General features: G+C 36.5%; 1 protein-coding gene and 1 pseudogene across 17 annotated transcripts in view; both read left to right on the top strand.

Annotated features, from left to right (window-relative positions):
* Lcorl (ligand dependent nuclear receptor corepressor-like) overlaps positions 1 to 16,012 on the top strand; it is a 160,655-nt gene that overhangs the window by 99,178 nt on the left and 45,465 nt on the right. For 16 of the 17 annotated variants that reach the window (XM_030254339.1, XM_011240710.3, XM_030254338.1 and 13 more), the window contains one exon: positions 11,351 to 11,602. The exons of the other annotated variant lie outside the window; for it this stretch is intronic. In XM_030254339.1, coding sequence (XP_030110199.1) covers positions 11,351 to 11,602 — 252 coding nt within the window. The remainder of the gene's footprint in view (positions 1 to 11,350; positions 11,603 to 16,012) is intronic. 17 annotated transcript variants of the gene reach the window in all.
* On the top strand, positions 1,117 to 2,807 carry Gm21020 (predicted gene, 21020; annotated as a pseudogene).

The following is a 16,012-nucleotide window of genomic DNA, read 5'->3' as shown; positions in this document are numbered from 1 at the left end:
TATAACTGACAAATGATCTTGTATAGGTGTCTGGTTATTTTGCACTATACTCCCTGATATGTATGTGTGTGTGTGTCTGTCTGTCTGTCTGTCTGTATACACTCATACATATATTTACATACACACACACATACAAAATCAGTCAGTCAGAAGTCATGAATGGCCAGGCTTCTCAGCTCTTACTGTCATGTCTTTGTTTTAAAATATAGAGGTAGGGAGATAGCTTAATCAGTGCCTACCATGTAAAGGTTAGTACCTGAGTTTAGATCTTTAGTATGCATAGGAAAGCTGGGTGTGGTAGCCATGGAGATGTTCAGACAAGAAGATCCCTGGAGCTCAGTGGTCAGTAAGCCTAGTCAAATGAATGAACTCCAGGTTTAGTTAAAAAAAAAAAACAAACAAAAAACAAAAAAAAAAAAAAAAACACTGTCTTTAAAAAATGATATAGCCAGTGATCATATGTGACATCCAGTGTCAACCTCTGGCTCCACACATGTGCGTGCATACACAAACAAATATATGCACCAGACATACACACAAAAAATGAAATTCATGACCTCTTTGAGAGTCTAGTGACTTTCACAGGGGTTGGGTCACCTAAGACAATCAGAACACTAGTATTTCCGATGATTCTTAGGAACTGAAATACCACTCCTCTATCTGTCTCCAGACTGACCTGCCTAGATGTAGATAAGCCCACATATAACTACCTGGACACAGACACCCTGAACAAATGCAGGGGTGTGATAGGGGTGACACCATAAAGTACTTTGCCAGCCCGGTCATACATGTGTGGCGAGCAGCTATTGTGTTGAAAGTAGCAATATTGAAGGTAAAGTAACACTTTATGAATTATAATTGCTGGGTAAATGTAAAATCATGTACTGTAAAATCATTAACTACTGGGAAAAAATATTATCAGTACCATGGGAACTTAATTTTTATATTCCCATTGTGAATACTGCCCCCTTGTGATAGTTACAGGTATATAAAGAAAATAGAAAACAAAAGAAAAGGCACATCATAGGAAACATTAATGAAGCTTATTGACTGGACTATGCCATGTATGATCTTTTGTACTCTTAAAGCTAGTGTTATATATTATTCTCATTAGAAAACCATCCCATGACAGTGGATCGTGTAGAGAAGAACATTAAGAAAAGAAAATATAGTAAGGATTTTTTATAGTATGGTTTGACCTCAATAATTACAGCAGAAGTTGAGAAACTATAATGTGGTATTTGTTGTGAAGCTGAACAAACTAAAAAGCCATTTTGATAGCAAACAACTTAGCTTTTCTGGCAAGGATACCAACTATTTTAGAAGCAAAGATGATGGACTCAAGAAAACCAGACTTAATACTGGTGGCAGCTACCACAAACAAAATGTAGCAGCCATGGAAGCTGCACATGTGGTGGCACTCAGACTTGTTAGAGCTGTGAACTGTCATACTATTGGTGAAGATTTACAGTTGCCAGCGGCCATCATTGTTTGAGTTATTAGTGGAGATGAATTTTTTACTCAGTTGAATGCAATTTCCTTATTTAACGACACTGTCTACTGAAGAATAGATGGCATGTCTGCTGATATACTTGGTCAGGTAATTCAGGAAATTAAATATATTCCACTTCTAATATTCAGTATCTAGTTTGATCAGTCCACAGACTTTGCAAATTATTCACTGATTTATGCAAGGTATATTAATGATGGAGACTCTAAGATGAATTTCTCTTCTGCAAATGTCGTAAAACAACATTTCTGCATGTAATGTTTTTGACACAGTTGGTTCATTTTTGAAAGATCACAAGATCTGTTGGGGAAAGGTTTCTGCCCTAGCTATGCTAGAATGGTGATCTGGATTTCAATGTTTGGAACTGAATGAGTCAGCAGAAGTCATCGGAACTCACTGTATGATTTATTGGCAAATATTACCAATGAAGTCACTGCCACAGGAGTTACAAGAAGTAATGATCGGCACCATAAGTTCTGTCACTTTTGTCCAAGTGAGTTCTTTAAACAGTCTGCTGTTGAAACAGTGAGGAGTTGGATGCATCATACACGGCTCTGCTATTTCACACTGCAGTGAGATAGAGCAAGATGAAAAGTTCTAAAACATGTTGTCGATCTTTGTGATGCACTCAAAATGAAAGTGAGTAACAGAAGATAGCTTACTTTGTTGACATCTTTGCCATCTTGAATAACTTAACTATCACAGAACGCAGCCTGCCTTGATTTGTCTGAAAAAGTCCAAAAAGATTTATTCCAAATGAAACTTCAGGTTTGGCCAGGAAAATTAGAGGATAAAAATAAATTTTACATGTTACCTAACCTTACCTGCCTTCTTTGAGGAACATGACATTGAGCCAGACAAAAGGATTACAATGATAATTTCTATGAAACATCACTTGCACAAGCTTGCAGACAAAATTTTATTTCATTTTCCAAATCTACATGACCCCCATTTGCACTTGCCGAAAGCCCTTTAATAAAGTTGAAGATGTTCCTGAGACAGTAAAGTTCATTGAGCTTATTAACAGCAATGTAGCAAGAACTGGCTTCTCACAGTGCTAGTTACACACTTCTGGAGCAGATGTTTCCAGTCCTGTCCTGCCCGGTCTGAGACTGTGGTGCACCACCTTCTTCCATTTCCAACACCATAGCTCTGTGAAACAGGGATCTGTAGCTTGCTGGGTATCAAATCTAAATATATAAATAGACTTGTGGAAAGTAATCTTTGTTGTCCTCTTGTAAAGACTATTCCAAGAATTTCTGATCTGGTCAAAAAGAAACCATCTCAACCTTTGCACTGACATTGGCTTTTTACACATACTGTCACAAAATGTAGCCATGTAGTTTACTGTTGTTATAGTAAGACTGTTAGCCACGCTATACCATGCTTCAAAACAAATTTTTATTTATAATGAGAAATAAATATTTCACAATATGTAATCACATATTGTTTTATGGTTAATCACTCTGCTTTAATTATGTTCAGTTTGTAACAATGGACATATATCCTACATATCAGGTATTTATATCACAATTCATAAAAATAGCAAGGTTAGAGTTATAAAATAGCAACAAAAATAATTTTATGGTTGGGATGTCACCACATCAGGAACTCCTAAATGATTTCAGCATTAGGAAGGTTAAGAACCTTCTAGCCAGGCGTGGTGGCGCACACCTTTGATCCCAGCACTCGGGAGGCAGAGGCAGGCGGATTTCTGAGTTCGAGGCCAGCCTGGTCTACAAAGTGAGTTCCAGGACACCAGGTTTCGAGAAACCCTGTCTCGAAAAACCAAAAAAAAGAAAAAAACAAAAAACAAAAAACAAAAACACTGTTCTAAAGGATCTCTGGTGCCATCTGCTGAGTGACTTTTTAAGGAAGACCATGGAGGGGAAAGTATAAAATTTTCATTTAATCTTTTTAAAATTAATTTTTCATTAATAGGCCTTATTTATATTTCAAATGGGGGTTCCCACTATTTTATTCATGCTACCCATCAACTTTAAATTCTTCTACCTCAGCCTTCTAAATATTAGTATTATAGGCATATACCACCATATCCCTAGTATAATCTGTTGTTTTTTTAAGTGAATTTAAGTTTGTAGATGGAGCAGAAAGTTCAGTGTTCTCATATTCATATATTTTCCCAACATTCTTTAAATTTTCAGTGTATAAACATATTGTTTATAATTGATAATAATTGATGAACATCATAGCCAAAAGTAACATGGAAATGAAAGAGTTTATTTCATCTTAGACTTCCAAGTGGTAGTCCAACACTGAGAAAAGTCGGAGCAGGAACTAAGCAGGAAAGAAACTTGAAGGCAGGAGCTGAAGTAGAAGCCACAGGCTGTCCAGGAATTTACTCTGTAGACCAGGCTGGACCTGAAATCAGAGATCTACCTGCATCTGCCTCCTAGTGTTGGGATTAAAGGCAAGCGCCACCATGGCCTGGTTTTCTTGTCATACATTTTGGAAGATTGCTTTCCAAGGAATCAGTCCATTCCCAACTACTAGTAACTTTTGAGCATTGAACTTACTCATAATTTTTATTTCTCCTTTTAAATAATTGGCATCTATAATAATGATGCATTTTATTTTTGGTTCTAGTAAGCTTGTATATTTTTTCTTATTCTTAATATCATAATCAAACTGATTATTTTTTCCAAAGAGCCAAATGAACTTGTTTATTTTTAAAGATGTAAAATACAAACTATATTCTTTTTATTTTATTTATTCACTTTACATTGTGATTACAACCCCCCTCTCCTCCTAGTCCCCCTTCACACAGCTCCTCTTCCATCCCCCCATTTTCTCCTCTGAGAAGGGGGAGGTGCCCCCTATGTCAACCCATCCTGGCACATCAAGTCACTGCAGCACTAGGCAAATCCACTCCCCTGAGGCCAGACAAGGCAGCCGAGTTAGAGGAACAGAGACAGGGACACAGAGTCAGGGATAGCCGCTGCCCCAGTTGTTAGAGGACCCACATGAAGATAAAGGTGCACTTGTGGGATGTAGAGGGGATAGGTCTAGCCCATGTATGCTCTTTGGTTGGTGGTTCAGTCTCTGGTTGCCTCCAAGGATCCAGGTTAGTTGGCTCTGTTGGTCTTCCTGTGGAGTTCCTGTCCTCTCTGTGTCCCTCAGTCCTTCTCCTAACTCTCCCCAGGCTCCATCTAATGAGAAGCTATATTCTTTATTCTAGTCTTAAGCAATATAACCTCTTGATGACTTTAAAGCAAGAAAAGTTCTAAAGTCATGAGTTTTCCCCCTTATTTCAGTTTTTGCTTTCATTGCTTCCATATGCTCTCTAGACCTTATATGACACTAAAGCGTAGAGACATAAAGAAGGGGAGTACAAAGATGCTGAGCCATCACTCCAGGCCCAAACCTTCTCATTTTTCAATTTCAGTCTTTGATGGTCTGGTCTTGCTCTTTATTATTTTCTTCCAATACTTTTGTAATGAATCCTACTTTTGTATGCTATGATCTAATGAATCTTACTTTTATATGTTATGATCTATTTATTTGGGGGAACTGGGTTAGATTTTCAGCTCCCACATAATGGCACACAACGATCTATAACTCCTGTTCTGGGGTATCTGACATGCTCTTTGACCCCTATGAGCATCAGGCATGCACATGGTGCATTGCACATTCATGTGGGCAAAATACTTGTGTATATAAAAGAAATTTTTAAAAAAGGAATGAGGCTTTCTTTATAACAATAAAAAGTTAAAATGTGTGAAAAGCTACTACAATGTGGGACTTCAGAGATGGCTCTGCAGTTAAGAGCTCCCTCAGAGTACCTGGGTTCACTTCCCAGCACCAACATTGTGGTTCACAAGCATCCATAACTCTAGTTCCAGAGGATATGATGCCTTCTTCTGATCACCCTGGACGCCTGGCATGCTTGTGATGAGCATCCACATAAAAAATATAAGTATAGCTAGGCTTGGTGGCATAAAGTGAGGTTCAGGCCAGCCAGAGATACAAGTAACCAAGCAGAATATTAAAAATAAAAATCATACAGTTGAATTTAAAATGTAAATTTTTAAACAATATGTTGCATATAGCAAAAGTTTTTGAAAATCTGAAAAAGCCATCAATAATTTAGCTATAAATTAGAAGTGTTAAAGGTGCTAAGAAATGAAAGAACAAAATAGCTACTATGTGTTTAATGATAGTTAGGTTGGAAAGAATTAGAGAGAGGACTGATGCCAGATACCACCATGTAAACGAGAGTAGCAAGGCTAGAATTAAGGAATTGTTCATGTATTTAATAGGACAAATATGTTAAGTGTAAACATTTGTAAGAAAAATAAGCTTGTAAAAGCCTCCAGTGGCTAATAAAACAATTGATGTTATATCTATCTAAGCCAATAGAAGAAAAATAGTAAGGAGAGAGAATATATTGGAAGAATATATTCTGACACTTAATGAGGAAAGTGTAAATGGAAATATCAATTATCTAATCTGTTAAAATGGATTATCAAGTATCATAAAATTCATTACTTAAATGTTCTTCACATAGGTTTCTACATTAAAAAGCTAGACAAAAATAAAAATAAACACTGCTGGGGGTGTAGAGAGAATGCTCAGTGGTTAGCATGTTTGCTGTTCTTGCTGAAGACCTGAGTTTGGTTCCCACCATTCAGATAAGTTGGATCACAACCACTTGTAAATCCAGCTGTAAGGGATATGACACCCTCTTCTGGATTCCATGGGTACCGGCATTCCAGTATACTAAACTACACACAGACACACAGGCACACATATACACAATTTTAGATAAGTAAATCTTTAAAATGTAAATAAGTACTGACTGACCATTCATATATCATATTAGCACTAAAAATAATGAATTTATTTTCCATCAGAGAATCCATGACAGTTCTGAATCTGTCGGTCAAAAATAATAGTGACTAAAAGTAATATCCAAAATATTATGAATGAATAAGCTTGTCATAAAGAGTTTGATATTCTAATTAAGTCTCACAGATCAGTATTTAAAAGATACTGTACGCTATAGCCCATTCCTTTCATTTTTATACCCAGAAGTTTGGGAAAATTTGCAGGAAGATTGCAAATTCACATCCAACAGAGCTACATAGTGAGACTGTCTCACAAGGAACTGAAAAAAAGCAAACCTGATGTTACCTATGGTGTATGGATTGAAGTAGTTGTCTTCTGTGCTTAGTTAATCCTTCTTATGGTTTTAATATCAAGACTTGTTGTGTGGGTTTTTTCCTGCATTTTTGGAGATGATGCTTTTGTATACTTCAGTCTGTTAATAAATAGTTTTACAATAACTAAGTGATTCTCATTTCTTGACCCAGACTCCAGTTCATGGGGCAATAAGCCCCTCTACTTTGTTGTTCAGAGTTCTTTTTATGTATTGCTGAACTGTGTCTGGTACCATTTTGTTCATATATCCCCCATGTTTGTGTGTGTGTGCATGCGCGCATGTGTGTGTGTAAAATGGATAATTTTCTTTTGGTAGTGTTATATGCAGGTTTTTACCTGTCTTGACATCAGATTAATAGCCTTACAGGATGAGTTAGAAGTACACCTGCTTTTGACTTAAAGAGTTTAAAACAGTTGGAATTAGTTCTTGTTTAGATGTCTGATGGCAAAGTAGCCATTGAAACCATCTATCCTGAACTTTTTTCCATGTTGAGTGTGTTTGTTTATTGATTTCATCTTGACTTGTTTTAAGTCAGTTAAGACTTTCTGTTGTTTGTTGAGTCAGTTAGCCAGTTTGGGTTCCTCTAGGAATTAGATTATCTAACTGAAGTACCATTTTTATAGTATTTCCTTATATTTCTGTATTTTCTTTTAAAATTGGTGGTGTTACTTGTCATCCCAGTTTTAGCAATTTTGAGTTTGTGGGTTTTTTGTTATCAGTCTAGTTAATGTTTTATTGTTCTTTTAGTTCGTTTTTTGTTTGTATCTTTTAGTTTCATTAATCTCTATTTTTCCATTCTGTATTTCATTGATTTCTCCTCTAGCTATTCATTTACATTCTGCTTGCTTTGATTTGGTTTTTAGTTTATTTACTTTTAATGCGGGACATATAGCTGTTGATTTGGATTTTTTTTCTTTTTATATGTGTTTAGAGATTTAAACTTCCAGGCACTGTTAGCTGCATCTCCTACCTGGATAAGTACTCCTTAATTTGATCACTTGTTCTTTCTACGTATGTGAGAATTTTTAAATAACCATGGCTTGATAGCTTTTATTTTAAACATTTCTTTACCTCCTTTTTTATTTTAATTTAATTAGCAAGATTAAACAAAAAGACTTCTATGTTTTGCTTAGAAATTTGACCAGTAGATCTTCCAACATTAGGCACATCTTTTACTTTTGGAAGTTACTATAGACAAAATGAGTTTGGTATTTTATATATTTCCTAATTTTCCTACTACATACTCTGTGTAGTCTATAAACTGGAACTTGAAGTTATTGTAGGCTTTTTTTGGGGAGGGGGGGTAAAGACAGGGTTTCTCTGTGTAGCCCTGGCTGTCCTGGAACTCACTCTGTAGACCAGGCTGTCCTCGAACTCAGAAATCTCCCTGCCTCTGCCTCCCAAGTGCTGGGATTAAAGGCGTGCACCACCACCACCCAGCTTTTTTAGCCTTTCATTGGTGTTACCTTCACAGCTCACAGCCTGGTTCTAAAGTCACCACTTTAATCATTTATTATAATAGCATCCCACTAATATAGAGCAAAAAAAAAAAAAACTACAGTATTTATTTTATAACAAATTTAGCTGTTTAAAATTATACAGACACATTAATTCACATTTTCTCTGGATCACAGATCTGATCCAGAGAATCCATCTATCTCAGTTGGATTGATTGGCTCACAGTTCTTAACAATTTGAGAGTAGGCTGAGTTTTCAGCCTTCTGAGACTTTTTTTTTTAATTTGGATTATATACTTCCAGGAAGTACACTGTTGACTTTTGAGGATGCTTTGCTCATTCTTGGGGACTCCCATGGGACTGCTCACTGTTCTGAGGAGAGAAATAAAATGTAAGAGGCTAGAAAATACAGAGTGAGATCAGGACAAGGCAGGTAGCAGAATAAGATAGTGTGTGAACTGAACCAGTATGAACAGTTGGTAAAGTAAATCCATCTTGGGTAGGGGCAGTAAACCCTTTTGTAGGTGGCAGCATTCTTCCTTCTCCAGCCAAAGGGCATGTTTTCTTTAGTTCATATGGACGACTACTTTGTAGATCACTCCTGCTCCAGCTGTTTAAGCCTTATATATAAAACATCATGGTACTTGTATATAACTGGACACATTGTCTCAGATGACCCCTAGAAACAGAATTTAAACTCCCTTACAGAGATCTTACATTTGTAGTTCTTTTTTGGTTTTTTGTTTTTGTTCGTGGTGGTGGTGGTGGTGGTGGTGGTGGTGGTGGTGGTGGTGGTCGTCTTTTTCTTCTTCTTCTTCTTCTTCTTCTTCTTCTTCTTCTTCTTCTTCTTCTTCTTCTTCTTCTTCTTCTTCTTCTTTTTCTCCTTCTTGTTTTGAGTTACAACAGATTTGCACAAGTAACTTGAGAAGCATATTAGGTAATCAACAGCTGACTTGTACATATTCCATAGTATACCATAAAGACATAGAAGAGACAAAACATGATTTAGTGAATAGAACAGTATTTAAACTTAGCCGTAAACTCAGATGTAATTCTAGTTACAAATCAAATTGTTTTTGTTCCCATTATGGTAAATTTTATTGTAAATTGGCGAATGATACTGATCAATAAGCTGCACAGCAGTTACCAAGAATACTTAAGTTTAAAACTACCATCTTACATAAACAGATAATGTGAAGCAGAATTCAGTGTTTAAAAGTGAGGGATTTTTATTGAAGCCATCCATTTATGAAGGTAATAATTAAGAAATGTGTTTGTAACTTCTATGTCCAATAAAGAAACTATTTATTTTGCTTTATTGGGGAGCATATGATAATAGTATCATTTTTTAATAACATAAAAACCTCATTGGAGTTTGTATGTTTAGGTATGAAACTTACTTGCCATTTTGACTCTGATTTATATTATGATTTATCCTATATTATACTTAATCTGTGCCTATTTGCTTCTCTTATTCTGTCACCTCTAATAACAGATCACACTTAACCTTTTTATATCTCCAAGTTTATAACCTGTTTATATATCCAAGATAGTTTAATATTTTAGCTACAATTATATAATTTCATTACCATTTTATGATAAAGCCCTATTTTGACTTCCCACTGTTTATTATAGCTACTTTAATAAATATGGACACAGAAAACATAGATGGTATGTGGCTAGCTTAAATTCACAAAGATTCCCACCTATAGCTAGATCTTCTGTTTTATAGCAGATAGTTTGTAAACAAATAGTGAAAGTAAAGACTAAAATCTGATCTTATATCCCATGGTGCCTTCACTCAAATGTTTTTCATAATTGAAAATTATTTGCTTTGAAATAAATAGTATGTGTTATGCAGTGTCTCCACCAGATCAAGAGAATATTCCATGGTTAAATAATATGTTGGCTTAAGTTTAATTTTGTTACAAAAAGTGAAAATAGACATGATAAAAGTAAGATTTTTCCTTTCCTTCTTGTGAATTATATATTTTCAAATCCTCTTGTGTTATAGAGTCATGAACCTATCATGATAAATGATTTATCATGCTGGGATGACTCTCCTTTATCTTTTTAACAGGTATTCTAATACTGAACCGTGAAACTAGGGAACATTTTCCCCTATTCTCATACAACTCTGGGCCAGGAAAGGCTTGTTCCTATAGTACTGGTCTGTGTAAGTAAGTGGCTCTAGAAGTAGGTCTATTTCAAAGAAGTGGAAAGCCTTCCCAAGTGTAATTGTCCCTCATGGCTTTTCGTTCTTTCTACCTCTGAAGGCCAAACTTTTTACCTTTGTGTAAAAAGTTTCCTCTAGTATCATGCTGGTACTCAGCTGGCTTATAGATGACCTTGTGATTAACCTATACTTAATACAGTAAAGTTGTTTAATTGATCCCCATCCCCATTTTACAGGTTTCTGCCAGATAGGGAGAGGGGGAGGAGTGGGGGGAGAATGTAAATGTAGATGCAGGCCTGTGAGAGCTTTCAACAGCTGATCAACATGCTTTGTATGATCAAGATCTTCAGTAGTAAATAATACTGCCCTTTTTAGGACACTGTTGGGTGACACTTGCTGCAATTTTTCTTTAATAAATGAAATGCAGTAATCAGAGACAGCTCATATTCTTCAGTGGCTCTACAAATTTAAGGAAGCAATGTGTCAGGATATTAGCAAATCTTGAATCTTGATGGCTACTATCTAGGTCACTGTACTTGCCTGGTGCTTTCTATAGTGTCCATTTTCTGTGTAAAGGGAAGTAAGTCTTTAATGACAATTGAGTGTATTACACAAAACACAATTGATAGAATGAATGTAAGAAAATAATCATTGGTAGAGAGTTCTAAAGCTTAGATGTCTTCTTAGTCATTGATGTATATTGTATAGCTTTGGCTCACATACAAGGTTTGTAGTCAAATACTAAATGTAGTTTTAATATCTAATAGAATGTTTGAATGAACTTTTAATTGTAGAGGTTAAAGCCTGCTCCTGTTCCTAATTATTTGATCTGTACTTTTGTTTGGGATAAAAATAAAAAATGAATTTTTTAAAAAGTTACATTTCGGAAGAATAGCTGCTATTTCTGAGTCTAAGAGACTGCTGACCACTGTGAACTGCCACTAGATTCTAATAATGTCATTTCTCTGTAAAACCCCCAGGTTGTTCATATTTGTCTTTTAATGATACATTTATTTCTTCCCCAGATCTTCCTCAGAACTGTGATCCTAACATTCCCTTAGTTGCTCAGGAATTAATGAAAAAAATGATACGTCAGTTTGCAATTGAGTACATCTCAAAAAGCGGTAAAATTCAAGAAAATAGAAATGGTTCAATTGGAGCAAGTCTCGTGTGTAAAAGTATCCAAATGAACCAAGCAGACAACTGCCTTCAGGATGAGCAAGAAGGCCCCTTAGACCTCACTGTGACTCGAACGCAAGAGCAAACTGCTCAGCAAGGTAAGCTGTTTGTTTAACATATAATACATACATTTTTGTCCTAACACATTTAAACATGGATATGTTTTATGTCCATAAGGAAAGTTATGTTTCTTACCTTGTTTCATTTATATGGTATAGACCAGAGAGGAAAATATACAACTTTGTGACGCAGTTTTTAATGATTTATCTTTTATTTTTACTTATGTATGATGGCAATGCACATGTGTGCAGGTACTCAGGAAGGCCAGAAAAGGGGAGTTGAAACCTGAAGCTGGTGTTACAGGAAGTTGTGAGCCTTCTGGGTGCTGGGATGCAACCCCAAGAGCTCTGGGAAAACAGTGCATGCCCTCAACTTCTAAGTGATCTCTTTAGCCTCATGTAGTACATTTTTAATAGTTTATAAAAGAAAAATTGAATGTCTCTCTTTTTTCAAAATGGAGTACACAGTAAGAATCTCATTGAGCAACTTAAAAAATAAAGTATGTGTAGAAAAGAGATACTATTACATATGCCAACAAGATTTTTCTGAAAGGACCCTGATATAACTGTCTTGTGTGAGGCTATGCCAGTGCCTGGCAAATACAGAAATGGATCCTCACAGTCATCTATAAGATGGAACACAGGGCCCTTAATGGAGGAGCTAGAGAAAGTACCCAAGGAGTTGAAGGGGTCTGCAACCCTATAGGTGGAACAACAATATGAACTAACCAGTACCCTCCCAGAGCTCGTGTCTCTACCTGCATATGTAACAGAAGATGGCCTAGTTGGCCATCATTGGGAAGAGAGGCCCTTGGTCTTGCATACTTTATATGCCTCAGTACAGAGGAACACCAGGGCCAAGAAGTGGGAGTGGGTGGGTAGGGGAGCAGGGTGGGGGGATAGTTTAGGGAACTTCCGGAATAGCATTTGAAATGTAAATGAAGAAAATATCTAATAAAAAATGGGAAAAAAAGAGAGTGAGAGATACTATGAGAAAGAGTTGCTTTTCTAGTAGATAGCCAAAAACGTTAGTTTAGTATTTGCTCTCCAGTTTCTGAACTGAGATGAGAAAGAAATAGATGATTTCCCATTAGGACTTTTTTCTTTATCTTTTTATAGTAATTGTTTTATGTGTATGAATGCTTTTCCTACATGCATGTCAGTGTAACACATGTAAGCCATGTGACTTCAGTAGTCAGAAGAGGGTGTAGGACCCTCTGGAGCTGAAGTTACAGGTGGTTGTGAGCCACCATGTGGGTGCTGAGACTTAAACCCAGGTCATTTTTAGAGCATCAATTGCTCTTAAGCCTCTAGGCCATCTCTCCGCCACCCCCTACCTTCCAGTTTTGTTTTATTTTTTTATTATATAGCTGAATAGGGTTAAATTGTACATGTGATAAGAACACTACTACACTCCTGTCATTTAAAACAGAGAGAGATATCTAATGTTGAGTTTATTTGTAAGATACTCTGTCTCCATAGGAGACTAAAGGAAAAGCCTTTTAAGAATGTGAGAAGATGCTAAATCAATGGCTTGAGATGAGAGAACAGGTAGTTTTTATTCAAATGGTTTAGGAATCATATAACTTCTTGAAAAAAGCACAGTGGGTATCTTTCCTGAGTTATCCTGTGCTTGACTGGAGATAAGATATAGGAAATAATCCAGTAATATTCACAAAAGATGACTCAGAAGTGGGGAAGAGTTTTTATTTTTTTAATGTGTCATTGAAATGATCCTAGAATTCATTTGTGTTTGACCTCTAAGGGTTGAGCATAGCAGTCTGTTTAGAAACAGTCTCTAGAGATTCATCTGTACTATGTACCTCCTCTCCTTTTACAGAAGCAGTGTAGCAATCTATAGGATAGAACTTGAACCTTGGTGTCTGACAGACTTATGGTTGCAAATAGGAAACGATGTCAAAAGAAAGGAAAATTGAAACTTACAAATATAAGTTCAAAATCCTAACTAAGTTTTATCAAATTGAATACAGTAAGATATTGTACAAGTCCATAATCTCAGCACTTAGAAGGGAAAGGCAGGAAAATTGGAAGTTCAAGGCCAGCCTCTTGAAAAAAAAGTAAAATCATAACAAGTAAATACCAAAAAATGAAACCAATAGACTATGAAGGACCTTACAAAGAAAATCATTATAACTTTGACAGGTGTGAAGTAATATTTCAAAGCAAGTTCATACATCTCAGCTGATTAGGAATACTTTTGCACATTTAATGTCCAGTCAGAATTTTACTAATTTGTTGGTTTTACTAAAGTGAAATGATTTTCTGATATTAAAATTGACAAACGAGTCTCAAAGAAACAAGAATAATAAAATCAATGTAGTGAGAAGCTTGCTTTGAGACAGACTCATGAAGTACTTACAGTGCAGTAATTATTAAAACTGGGTCCGATTGGTCAGTAAAATCTCAGAAACTTCCTGGGCATTACTGAATCCTAGTAAATGCAGGTATAAGTAAATCACTGGGGAAGATGTTCTATTCTGTAAATATTCCATGGCAATTGCTACACACCTGGAAGGAGGTTGACAATAGATCTCTACCTTCCGCTGCTCATAAAAATGTTAAGGAGTCAATATGAAAAGCACATTGGACAGAATACAGTTTTGACTAATGAAGTTTATAAAATATGACTTCTTGGATAAGAGAATGTAATTTACATCACTTGTAGCCTTGTGAACTTTGCAGGCTAATTATAACCATCAATCATTTTGCCCTTTAATTAGAAAACAGATATTAATAAGACAGTAATCCTGCTGTCTAAACTCCAATATGTTAAATTACAGCACTGTCCTTGTTACTTTCTGTTGCTTTGTTAAACATGGTGACCAAAAGCAACTTGGGGCAGAAAGGGTATATTTGACTTAAACATCCTAATCGTTGATTGAGGGAAATCAGGACAGGAAGTCAAGCAAGAGCAGAGGCAAGAGCCATGGTTGCTTGTTTTCTGTGGCACACTCAGTCCTTTTTACACAACCCAGGACCATCTACCCAGAGTGGTACTGCCCACAGTACTACAAACCCTCCCACATCAATCATTAATCTAGAAAATTCCCCACAGGCCAATCTGATGTAGGAAATTTCTTGGTTAAGATTTCTTTTTTCTGAGGTAACACTAGTTTATTTTAATTTAACACCCAAGATTAGCATTCACAAGTCTGCCTTTGTCAGTTTGACACCCCATCGCTTTTCTTTGCATTGCACTTAGTTTCCAAATGCAAACACTAACGAGGATATAATTCTGACAAACATGATATAACTATCCCATGTACTACCACAAGTATTATATATTTTAGGATAGGTGGCAACAGCCTTTGAAGAATAGTCTTTTAGCTTTGCACAACTTAAATATAAGAATACAGATTTACAAAAACCACTAATTATACTTGGATCAATGGTACATTTCATGATAAATAGAGGAAAGAAAACAGATATAGGCTTAATACATGTTTATTTGTGCATAAACGTGTTAACAAAGTAAAATGGAAAAATTCATGCTAGCTATTTCTACAACATGTCATGTGGCCTTACCTGGTATTATCTTCCTCTACTATACATTCTGTATTTTCTCTGCCCTCAGCAAGCACCTTAGCATCTCCTCCTTCTTTTACTGGAGGGGTGACCCATACCTTCATTCTTGAGGGGCTCAGCTGTGCCCTTTATCATCCTACCTAGATGGTTTCCCAGATTTTAATCTTAGGGCCTGGTAGCATCAAGGGACACCCTAAGGGGTCACATACATTGCAGAGTAACCTTCCCTACCTCCATTGTGGAGAAGCAGTCCAATTCCCCCCCCCCCCCAACCCCTGCCCCGTAGTCTGAATCAGTCACCCCTTTGAACACCTTTTCTTTTCTTCCCTCCTTCCTTCCCAAGGATCCTTCCTTCCTTCCTTCATTCCTTTCTCACTGTCCTTCCTCTTCCTTTTTAAAGATTGCTTTATGTGTGTGTGTGTTTTACCTGTATGTATGTCTATGGAAGTGAGCATGGAAGTCCCTGAAACTTGAGTTACTAATTACTTTCAGCCACCATTTGGGGAATGGGAATCAAACCCAGGTCTTCTAGAACAGCAAGTGCTCTTACAGTTCATCTCACTAGTTGCTGTTGCTCCTTTCTTACTAGTCTGTTGACATAAAGGACGTCAAAAGCCCCAAATAGCTAGTAAGGAGGCTTAGTGTCCACTTCAGTGGAATGTTTGTAGTGTTTCCTAGTAGAAGTATTTCCTCCTCTGAAGCGAAAACTTCTAGGCCAGTAAAGTGTAGGAACAGGAAGCAAAAATTTTTCTAGTGGGTCACTGGGTGATGAAGAGTAGAACTTCCTGTACCCATTAATCTTAGCTATAGGAGAAACTGTGCCATATATTAGACACTGACTCAAAGCATATACTGCCTTCTAGATGATACTCCAGCGCTCCAGGATATTGCCACCTAGTGCTA

The sequence above is a fragment of the Mus musculus genome, chromosome 5, assembly GCF_000001635.26.
Source record: "Mus musculus strain C57BL/6J chromosome 5, GRCm38.p6 C57BL/6J".
Lineage (NCBI taxonomy): Eukaryota > Metazoa > Chordata > Mammalia > Rodentia > Muridae > Mus > Mus musculus.
Note: the sequence above shows the minus strand (reverse complement) of the source record. Positions and strands in the feature narration are given on the sequence as shown.